Source organism: Chiloscyllium plagiosum, unplaced genomic scaffold, assembly GCF_037043375.1.
Source record: "Chiloscyllium plagiosum isolate Xiang-an unplaced genomic scaffold, Cpla_swu_hap1 HiC_scaffold_19, whole genome shotgun sequence".
Taxonomy (NCBI): Eukaryota; Metazoa; Chordata; class Chondrichthyes; order Orectolobiformes; family Hemiscylliidae; genus Chiloscyllium; species Chiloscyllium plagiosum.
The window spans coordinates 39,515,922-39,526,908 of NW_028270157.1; the positions used below are offsets into that span (position 1 = coordinate 39,515,922).

At 41.3% G+C, this 10,987-nt stretch overlaps 1 protein-coding gene across 2 annotated transcripts in view; it reads right to left on the reverse strand.

The window, feature by feature from the left end:
- LOC122559657 (coiled-coil domain-containing protein 91-like) overlaps positions 1-7,839 on the reverse strand; it is a 195,088-nt gene extending 187,249 nt beyond the window's left edge. The window contains exons 1-3 of one of the 2 annotated variants that reach the window (XM_087997234.1): positions 7,172-7,839; positions 2,369-2,446; positions 1,197-1,239 (exon numbers count right to left, since the gene is read on the reverse strand). In XM_087997234.1, coding sequence (XP_087853360.1) covers positions 1,197-1,226 — 30 coding nt within the window. In that variant the 5' untranslated portion in view covers positions 1,227-1,239; positions 2,369-2,446; positions 7,172-7,839. The remainder of the gene's footprint in view (positions 1-1,196; positions 1,240-2,368; positions 2,447-7,171) is intronic. The other variant, XM_043709495.2, reaches the window with a different exon arrangement.
- Between the last annotated feature and the right edge of the window lie 3,148 nt (positions 7,840-10,987).

Below are 10,987 nucleotides of genomic sequence, written 5' to 3' on the forward strand. Positions count from 1 at the left end.
AGCTCAACTGTATGTCATTATATACTTCAACTATAAAATCTGTTAACTTGCAACAATAATTTGCTTTTCCAAAACTGCATGAACAATTTAATCAATAAATGTTGGGGCCAGTTAAGTGGAGGAGAATCTAGTCAAAGCTTAACTCGAATCAATTTCTATCTGTTCAAGGAAGCTATTGGTCCTGTTTTTGGAACCTCAACAGGCTAACTGCTCAAAAAGGGTCACAACATTCCACTCAGTTGGCCAGGTTACTACAAGGGTCTTTCCGTAAAACTCAAGTGGTAGTCTTCAACAACTTGCTATTCTAATAAGATATCCCACAGTACACAGAGGGGGATGATGAGAAAGATTTCTTTTCATATATAGAAATACTATCAGATGATATAGTTTGCTTTGGCATGCAACTCTTTTTTTCAGACCACTGCATGAATCCCAAACTGATGGAATGAAAGCTCTTCTCTCTGCAATCTGCAAGCATTTTCACCTGAAAATAACTTGAGTAGTTATTCACTTGCTATGCTTTAAAATTGTTTACAAGCTAGGCATTTAACAAAGCAGCTAATGTTTGCCAGCAGAAAAAAAAAGTCCTGCTCGTGTACTAAGTGATGGGATCTAACCACATCACTATGGCAGTGTAAGAAAGGAATTCCCACCTGTGCTATTTCGGAGTTGGAGTCAGCTAATGACAGGAGTGTGTCCCATTCCATACTAAGGGCTCTCTATTATTTAGTAAGCATATTAAAAAAAAGTTCAGATCAAGATCAATTAAAAGCATTTAGCATAAAACATAGCATCCAGAGTCCTTTCTGAAATGAAAGGGCAGTTTACATGCAAGAAAAGTACTTGGTCCTCTCCACAAACAACTCCAGAAGGAATTACCATTCATCTTGTCTTGGTCATTAGCCAGAAGGAGGTGAAAGCAAATGTGAAAGCAATTCTATGTACCAGTTTCTTCTGGGAACTGCAGTAAGACTGCCAAAATCCATTTCAAACCTCCATTGCCTTAAGCTAACTGAGATTTTTATTCCCATCTGTCTGGGCCAAATTCAAAATATGATTGCAAAAGCAAAACCACACTATTTCACCACAACGTACCACCCAGCACTATAATGGTACGTGTTCAATGTTTAACCGAACAGTAAGGCAAGCATCTGAAGCCAAGTATAAAAACTTATTCTGCACACTTCAATACATACCTCAAATCCTCCAAACTCATCATCATCCATCTTCACTGTACACCTGCAAAGATCAAATATGTAATTATAATATCCCATAATATTCAAATAATACATCGGTCAAAAAATATCATATCTTTAAAAGAATTGTATGCATTTTCACTGGACTATCAGAAAATTTAACAAATCTCTGAAGCAGGATATCACAAATATCCCCATGTTCAATGATGGAAGAGCCCAATACATCAGTGCAAAAATAAAGCTGAAGAATTTGCAGCACTCTAACAATATAAAAGTAACATATCAATACAACACAAAAAGCCGAAAAAAACTGCTCTTAGTGATGTACAGATTTGCTGTATGGTCACATACTACACTGACTACAGCGTCAGTTTTTAATTGATCTTTTCCATGTAGTTGGTGAACTTATACATGGTGGTACAAGTAGTACAATATGGCACTCATTTACCTAATGTGAGTATCCACATAAAATAGTCGTTTGCTCACTGAATCATGACAATACAACTTCCAACTTTACATATATCGTGTCTAATCATCAATATAATTATCCAATAAATTAACATTTTATATATATGTGATAACTAAAGATCATTAACAGATGATTTATACAATTAACTTATAATGAACAGAAGTGATTAGTTTATTTAGCATTCTTTGCTCACAAGAATATTCATGGCATTACTTAGGCTGTAGCACATTGTAAAGATGGCATTCATTGCTCTTAGTGATGGGTAGGCATACTGCTCGTGGGACATTGTGGATGTCACACATGATGTCGTAGAAGTTGTGGGTGATGTTGCTAATATTGTGGCACTCGTTTCTGATGCTGTCAATGTTGCACCATTGTTGTTGATGTTGATGATTGTTTCTGTTTTTCCAACTCTGGTATAGATTCAGTATAAATTTTGATCATTCTAATTTGTTTACTGGTTTTGGCCTTGAGGATGTATTGCCTTTAAGTCTCAGTTTCAACAGCAACTATAGCTAGGTTCCACATTTTCATGATTTGTATGCAGAGTTAGTGTTTTCAACAAATCAGCCAAGGTCTTGGAAAACTTGTATAAGTGCTGATGTTTTACTGCCAATGTATCAGTCAGTTATTATCTTATTTCATCCTGGTCACCTAGAGGAAGTACATTCTTTTTAAGAGGTACTTACTCTTACAAGAGTACCTGTTCTTATAATGAAACTGAAAGCTGAAAATCTCCTGAATCTGATGATCTTCAGTCTTGAATTTTGAAAAGAAGAGGCTGCGGAGATAGCAGATCCATTAGTAGTCATATTCCATAATTCTAGATTCTGGAATTGTCCCTACAGATTGGAAGGTACTAAATGTAACTCTACTGTGGAGAAAGGAGGGAGAGAGAAAAAGTTGAACTGCAGGTTTTTTAGCCTGACATCATCATCATCATTATTATTAGTAGTAGTAGTAAAGATGCCAGAATTTATCATCAAGGATGTGATTTGGTACAATCAAAAACATACAGAACATTGGGCAGCCTGATTCTCCTTGTGAATATCTGCAAAAGAAACTTCATGACTGTCCTGAGTCACCTTTCCCCTCTTAGTTCACTGTAAGGAACCTCTCTGTACTGCTACTATAATTTTAATAACTACTTCCTTCCCTTCTGTCCCCTTTTCTGAAAATTCCTTAGATACTCCTACAACTGCCGTAGGTCTCCCATTTAACTTCCAGCGTTTGCATATCCACTTTTATTACAATGGAGATATGTTAACTTTGTTATGTCACTTTTTGGTTCAAGCCATTCTTTTATTCCCCAAAGAAACTGACTGCATGTCAGCAGAAACAATTGAAAAGGAGACATTAAGTCCTGGTCACTTGGGAGGGCAGACCTTGCTTTTTCAAGAGGTGCTAACAGGCACTTACTCTTACAATGCGACTAAAAGCTAATAAATAATCTGGGATCATAACAACATAAACACAAGAAAAACCTATCTTCAATTACAAAGAAAACCAACAATATTCTAGGATGCCGGTGTTGGACTGGGGTGTACAAAGTTAAAAATCACAACACCAGGTTATAGTCCAACAGGTTTAATTGGAAGCACACTAGCTTTCGGAGCGACGCTCCTTCATCAGGAGATTGTGGAGGGCTCGATCGTAACTCAGAATTTATAGCAAAAATTTGCAGTGTGATGTAACTGAAATTATACATTGAAGAATTGATTGTCTGTTAAGCCTTTCATCTGTTAGAATACAGTGATAGTTTCACTTCTTTCATATGTAAGTCACAAAATCCTTTTTTTTTTAAAAGTTGCATTCTCGGGTTAGCTGTTAACAATGGTGATAGCTAGACAATATGTTGAAGATGTTAGCCCCTTGTGTTCTCTGTCTATGACCTGATGTTTAGATTGATTCCAATCTAAAAAGTGAGATAACAGAGTTTTACATAAATTCATGCAGTTTTTGAGCTCAGAGTTCTACATGAATATATGTGGTTTCTCACATGCACACGGACACAGATACACACAGATGCGCACACAGACACCCACACACACCCTTATAGACACACAGACTCCCACACATGCACCCCCTCACAGACTTAAGACACTCTGCACTCACTTTCTCACACTCACAACCCCCACCCCAGACAGACACACACACAGACAGACAAAGACCCACATGCACACATATATATAGTGTGTGGTGAATTTTTTTGGTACTTTTAGAGTTACATTGCACTTTGCTCAAAACCACATACATTCATGTAGAACTCTGAGCTCAAAAACTGCATGAATTTATGTAATACTCTGTTATCTCACTTTTTAGATTGGAATCAATCTAAACATCAGGTCATAGACAGAGAACACAGGGGGCTAACACCTTCAACATATTGTCTAGCTATCACCATTGTTAACAGCTAACCCCAGAATGCAACTTTTAAAAAAAAAGGGTTTTGTGATTTACACATGAAAGAAGTGAAACTATCACTGTATTCTAACAGATGAAAGGCTTAACAGACAATCCATTCTTCAATGTATAATTTCAGTTACATCACACTGCAAATTTTTGCTATAAATTCTGAGTTACGATCGAGTCCTCCACAATCACCTGATGAAGGAATGTCGCTCCGAAAGCTAGTGTGCTTCCAATTAAACCTGTTGGACTATAACCTGGTGTTGTGTGATTTTTAACAATATTCTAGTTCACTTTAAGGCCAAAAATTGGACCCAGGAATTTGCACCGACCAAAGGGTGTATCAAATGTTGTCAATATTAAAATTCCTCATCAAGTTTTATATTCCAGTAGCCATTTCTGACATCATGCATGTTGAAAACCATTCTCGCTGGCAGGGCTGGTGTAGTCTTTTCCAGTATTGGAATAGGGTTGTGATTCCTCTTCATTGCTTAAGATCTTTGGAATTCAAGCAAATTTTCACATATTCATTTGTTTTTTCTGTTATTATGATAATATTTCTCTAATCCTTAGGTTGTGACACCACTGGTCCCTTTTATTTCTTCCATCCTTTGGAGTTCATTTTCAAGCTTTTAGTTCTACTGTTACTTTATATGGGGATTGGATTACTGGATTTTTCAAAACAACCCACTGTATCATCAAAACTCTGGGCATATTTGTACAAGATCTTCATTGCTTCTAATCAGAGGGCATTTTACAATAGGTGTACTACCTTCGATTCTGTGTCAAGTCACGGCTTACTGAAATAAACTGCAGCCCTTCACAACTGCTCAACTGCAGGGTAGTAAAACTATTGATTTGTGTGACAGATTATACAGTTAATATCATTTCTTTTGCATATCCTACTGACTTTGGATGTTGCTAGTTGTTGTCTTTCAGTTTCATCATGTGTCAGCAGGATGTTACTCAGTTTCAGGACATAATTTGCTTGGATAATAATTTTCTTTCAAATTTTCACAAACTCCTGGTATATTCTGAGGGGAGTAATGTTACCTATGCTCAGGTGTCAATCCTCACCTTCATATTTATGGTATAGGCTTATTTTGCATTCTCTTCCTTACCTGGAATATTGTGTGATTTTATTTTACTTGAAATTATCATATCCAGTCATTTGATTCCTAAATCTATGTTGGTCTCAAATTCATCATAATCATTCAGCCTATGGTTCTCATTCACCTTTACTCTGATAATACTTTTACCATATTTCCTTGTCTCAAATTCTATTTCCAGTAATTGAGTTTCTGCAAGTTGCACAACTTGACCCAGATGGTACCATTTCTTCTGTGCTCGTGCCTTTTAGGAAGCTAATGATTGTCAATTAGTGCTTTTGTTTAAACTTCTCAACTGCCTTTATATCATCAGCTTCCCAATTCACTCTGGCCTGAAACTGAGTTTGTTGCTGTGGCTGCAGTAACAGTGTCACTGCCCTGGATTGGGAGGCCTGGGTTCAAGTCCCACCTGCTCCACAGGTGTGTAATAATGTCTCCAAACAGTTCAGTTAGAAAAATAGGTTCACCCAGCTTTTTCTCTATCACAAATTTGTGTTTACTTTTACCATCTAATTCAGCATTATAGCCATTTAAATTGTTTGGGTTTTAACTGTCTGACATCCTTCACCACCATAGAGACATCCAGTGCGACCATGTCATGTCTTCTAGTCACCACAAGGTTAAAAATAATCCACATTGAGTTTTAAAAGTATAGATTTTCCTCGAGTGTATTTTTGCTACTTTGCCTCTGATTGGTGGGCTGAGCATTGTTGCTTGACACCTGACTGCAGAACAGCAATAAAATATGGCATCCTGGATGTACAGCTGCATAAGCATTGATTCCTAGGTCTTTATAAAAATATAACAGAAAAAGTTTTTTCCTCAAAGATAATTCACTACCCCAAGTGAGGGAGGTGCAGGGGTGATAACCACAGAAAAATGGGTACTCACTTGTTTACCCCAGAAGGGATCAGGGAAAAGGGGTGACTATCTGTAAACCCAGGAAAGGGGAGAGGGCACTTATCTATTTACTCCAGGAGGAGATTATCCTGGGAGGGGTATGTAAAGGGGATGGGGAGGGATGCTCACCTTTTTACTACAGGGGAGTTGCCAACCTGTTTAGCCCAGGAGGGAGATGGGGAGGGATTGCTCACCTGTTTACCCCAAGAGGAGCATGTGAATAAAGAAGAGATACTCAACCTGTTTGAGATGGGGAGGGGAGATATGGAGCTCAGCTGTATACCTCAGGAAGGAAAGGGGTTGCTCACCTGTTTGAGATGGGGAGGGGAGATATTGAGTTCATCTGTATACACCAGACAGGGGAGGGGTTGCTTACCTATTTGAGATGGGGAGGGGAGATATTGAGTTCACCTGTATACACCAGTAGGGGAGAGGGGTTGCTCACCTGTTTGAGATGGGGTGGGGAGATATTGAGTTCACCTGTATACACCAGTAGGGGGGGAGGGGTTGCTCACCTGTTTGAGATGGGGTGGGGAGATATTGAGTTCACCTGTATACACCAGTAGGGGGGAGGGGTTGCTCACCTGTTTGAGATGGGGTGGGGAGATATTGAGTTCACCTGTATACGCCAGTAGGGGGGAGGGGTTGCTCACCTGTTTGAGATGGGGTGGGGAGATATTGAGTTCACCTGTATACACCAGTAGGGGGGGAGGGGTTGCTCACCTGTTTGAGATGGGGTGGGGAGATATTGAGTTCACCTGTATACACCAGTAGGGGGGAGGGGTTGCTCACCTGTTTGAGATGGGGTGGGGAGATATTGAGTTCACCTGTATACGCCAGTAGGGGGGAGGGGTTGCTCACCTGTTTGAGATGGGGTGGGGAGATATTGAGTTCACCTGTATACGCCAGTAGGGGGGAGGGGTTGCTCACCTGTTTAAGATGTGGTGGGGAGATATGGAGCTCACCTGTATATCCCAGGAAGGGGAGGGGTTGCTCACCTGTTTACCATAGCAGGAGCATGTGAGTGGGAGAGGATCGCTCACGTGTTTATCCAAAGAGGGATGTGTGAATGGGAAGAGGGTACTCACCCTCGTTACCTGCGGCCCCTGTACCTGCCCCGTGCTCGCGAGCCTCGCGCTGGCCGTTACGACGGTTCCGAGCTCGCGGCCTCCCAGCCGGAAGCGTTCGCAGCCAACGCGGTGCGTGCAGTTGTACACGTGGCCAGCTCTGTTCGGGAAAAGCAGCTCCCTCGTTTACTTCCAGCGTCGGTGATCAGAAAATTACACCAAACGAAAGGAGACAAACGAATCTTGCTCTTCGATTCGGAAAATAAAATGTTGCCGAAAATTCCAGAGTTTGTAATACTGCCCCCTTCAGCTACTTTCAAAAAAACACCAAGGGCCGTACAGGCATCAGACTCGATCGCGTTTTCAGAATTCAATGTAATTCCAATATTCTAGAAATCTGAAATGATAAAAGAAGCAGAAAACGCTGGAGATACTCAGCATTTCATTCAGAATTTGTGGAAAAAGAAACAGAATTAATGTTTCAGCTCCAGGATCTTGAGATTCATTTGGCTGCCGATTTGGAAACTTTTCATAAATCTGAAAAACAAACATTGAGAGCAGGTTTACACTTCAGAAGTGGGTGGACAGGCTACACAACGGAACTGAGGAATCGTGGAACAGCAAAGCTTAACGTATCAGATGAGTTTACTATATTCGAGCCATATTCCAACTATGCCACATCTAATATGCAGTACGGGAAAAAATGTGATCAAACTGGAATAGTTGCGGAAGAGATTGACAAAAATGATAGCAGGAGTTACAAATTTCACTCCGAGTTCAAGTTTGGATGTGTTGGGTTGTTTGTTTTGTAACAGAAGAGGTTTCAGGAAAACAAAAACAAATTGCTGGAAAAGCGCAGCAAATCTGGCAGCATCTGTGGAGAGAAACCAGAGTTAACGTTTCGGGTCCAGTGAGTCTTCTTCAGAATTGAAAGCGGCTCGGAAAATTAGTTTTTTTTATGCAGAAGATAGGGTAGGGGGAGAGGGTAAAGAGTAAATGATAGATAGATATACAGCCCAAGGAGAAAGAAAAGTTGGACAGACAAAGGAGTGGATAACCATTACCTTAAGAGCATGAACAGCTACTAATGGAGACTGTTAGTGGCTAACAATGGGTTGTGTGTAGTAGCAGACCATGTGATAACAAGGCCTGGTGTGGGGGATAGTGGTAAGGACATGGAGGAAGGTGACTCAAGCCTAAAATAGTTGAAGTGATATTGAGCCCAAAAGGCTGCAGAGTTCCCAAGCAGAAAATGAGGAGCTGTTCTGCCAACTTGCACTGAGCTTTGCTGGAGCACTGAGCAAGCCTGAGATAGAAATGTTCGCCAGAGAACACTATGGTATGTTGAAGTGATAGCCAACTGTAAGATCAAGGTCGTTTTTGAGGTCAGAACGTAAGTGTTCTGCAAAGTGTCACCCAATCTGTACTTTGTTTTCCCAATGTATTGTGAGCAGAAAATGCAGTAGACTAGATTGAGTGAAGTGCAGATAAGGTGCAACTTCACCTGGAAGGTGTGTTTGGGCTCTTAGACATTGAGGAGGAAGTGTTACATATTACCCCCTTCCCAGCCATGCTTGGATGTATCCTCCTTGCAAATCCTGCTGTCTTCTTCACAATTGTGCTATGCTCTTGTCCAGACCTGGACCTGGACATCTCCCTGTTTTAAAAAATTCTCAAGGTCAGGTTCGTAGGAGAGTAGTCTGACACAGAACAAACGACCAAGAGGCGAGTCTGCTAGAATATGAGCATTTTATTCCCCGCAGCGTCGCCACAACCAGGTCTCTCAAACTTACAACGGGTCTGGCTTATACTCACTCTACATGTTACCGGAACTGGGAGCCGTCAGTTCTCGTAGAGCGGTTGCCAACAACCCACGCTCGGCGGTTAAACGTAACCCCGGAGCAGACTCCCGGGTCTGGCTTATACTCACTCTACATGTTACCGGAACTGGGAGCCGTCAGTTCTCGTAGAGCGGTTGCCAACAACCCACGCTCGGCGGTTAAACGTAACCCCGGAGCAGACTCACCGAACTGGAGACTTTTCCAGCTGATATACTCTTTTCCAGATATAAACATTCATGTGAACAGCAGAGCAAGGCTAAAAAACACATTCCATTCTGGTTACATACAGATAAGAAGATTCACACGGGGAGGTGTGTAATAAGATTCACACGGGACTAAGCAACACCTCCATTCCGGTTAGATTCACACATGTATTGGGACATAATTTTTAACCGTTTCACCACACTCCCTGAGCTTATTAAAGCTACTGCTTGGAGTAAAAACTATTGAGCCAACAGAGTGACAATGACCATTTCCTGGACTGAAGAGGCATGGGCCCGCTAAATAAGAACACCCCCACTAGACGCCTGACTGTGGCAAGTTCCTTTGACTGGTATGGGAGGCTTAACCTTCTGTGCTGGGACCTTTAATTATCTTTATGGACTTAAGTGAGAACTAAGACATTGAGATATTACTGACTGATCTGTACATGCAGTATGTTTGCCACATAAACTATTGTGGCATGTGGAGCAGGTGTAAGATTGACATAGCACACTGCTGCACAGCAAAATGTCCATCCCCGAAACAGCAAGTAAGAAGCCAAGCTGCCTGTTTCTGTTACTGTGCTAATTGATTTTGATTTGATTTATTTATTGCCATGTGTACCTTGTTACAAAATACAGTGAAAAGTGTTGTATAGCGTCACCACTCTCTGGCACCATCTTAAAACAGAAAAATAAACCAAAAGATAGAATATAAAGGCAGAAACATTAAAAAATAAAGTGTCTAACTTAACAGTCTGTGTTAAATGCTCCGTCATGGGCTATGGGCCTGGTGACCAGGCATGAGTTCCCTTTGCTTCACCATTGCTGAAACGCAAGTTGCCACTCTTTGACGCCATCTCGCCTCCATCGAAACCCTCACCACAATGAATTCTCACTGGACCTTGCTAATGCAGAGGCCACCAATTCCATTGGGTATTGCATCAGCCCAAACATAACTCCACCACCATGAGTCTGCTTTGGGCCCACCTCTGATGCAGCTGCTGATGATGCCATCTGGTCCCATACTGGGCTCAAACTCGCCTCCACAACCTCCTCCGTGAATCTGTGCTAGACATAGATGACGTCAAGAATCCAAACTTGCCTCCACAGCAGCAACCATGAGTCAGTGCAAGGACTACCTCAATGATGCAGAAGCCACTGGGAACCCAAACTTGCCTCTGACACCGCGCATCCGCACTGGTGGGCCTACATGCCACTGGTGATGCTGTCACTGCAATCAATCTCTTCACCAAGAGGTAAGTAAACTAAAATAGAAGAGAGAGAAAAACCGAGAAGAGAGACAAAAAAGAAAAGTGGAGAGAGTGGATGAGCCCCACACACAGAAGCCCTACTCTGCCACCATCTTGCTGGATGTTACTGGAATTGGTAAGGCAACGCAAGACAGGAATGTTGTGAGCATGCATGTAGGTGTTAAGGGAGTAAGCACTAAGATCAAATGCACATTCCTGAGATGCAATCTAGTCCAGTTTGTGAACTGGGTACCTGTCCCTGTGCACAAAGTATCCCCACTGCAGACTTTCAATGCTAATTGATGATGTAATCTGCAATGCAAATTTCTGCTTCCGGGATGCAACATCAGGACTGTATGTGGCTGGTGAACTTTAATCATGCCGTCAGCTGCAGTTTGATCATAGGCAACATGAAAGTTATTCAGAGAAAGCAGCAAGCTGAATCTACCAGGTACCCATTCTAGTTTCTTTATTGAGTTTTCCTGTCAAACTTGTTTGGCATTTTAATAAAATTGGATCCTGAATATTAATTAGGCAAGTTTT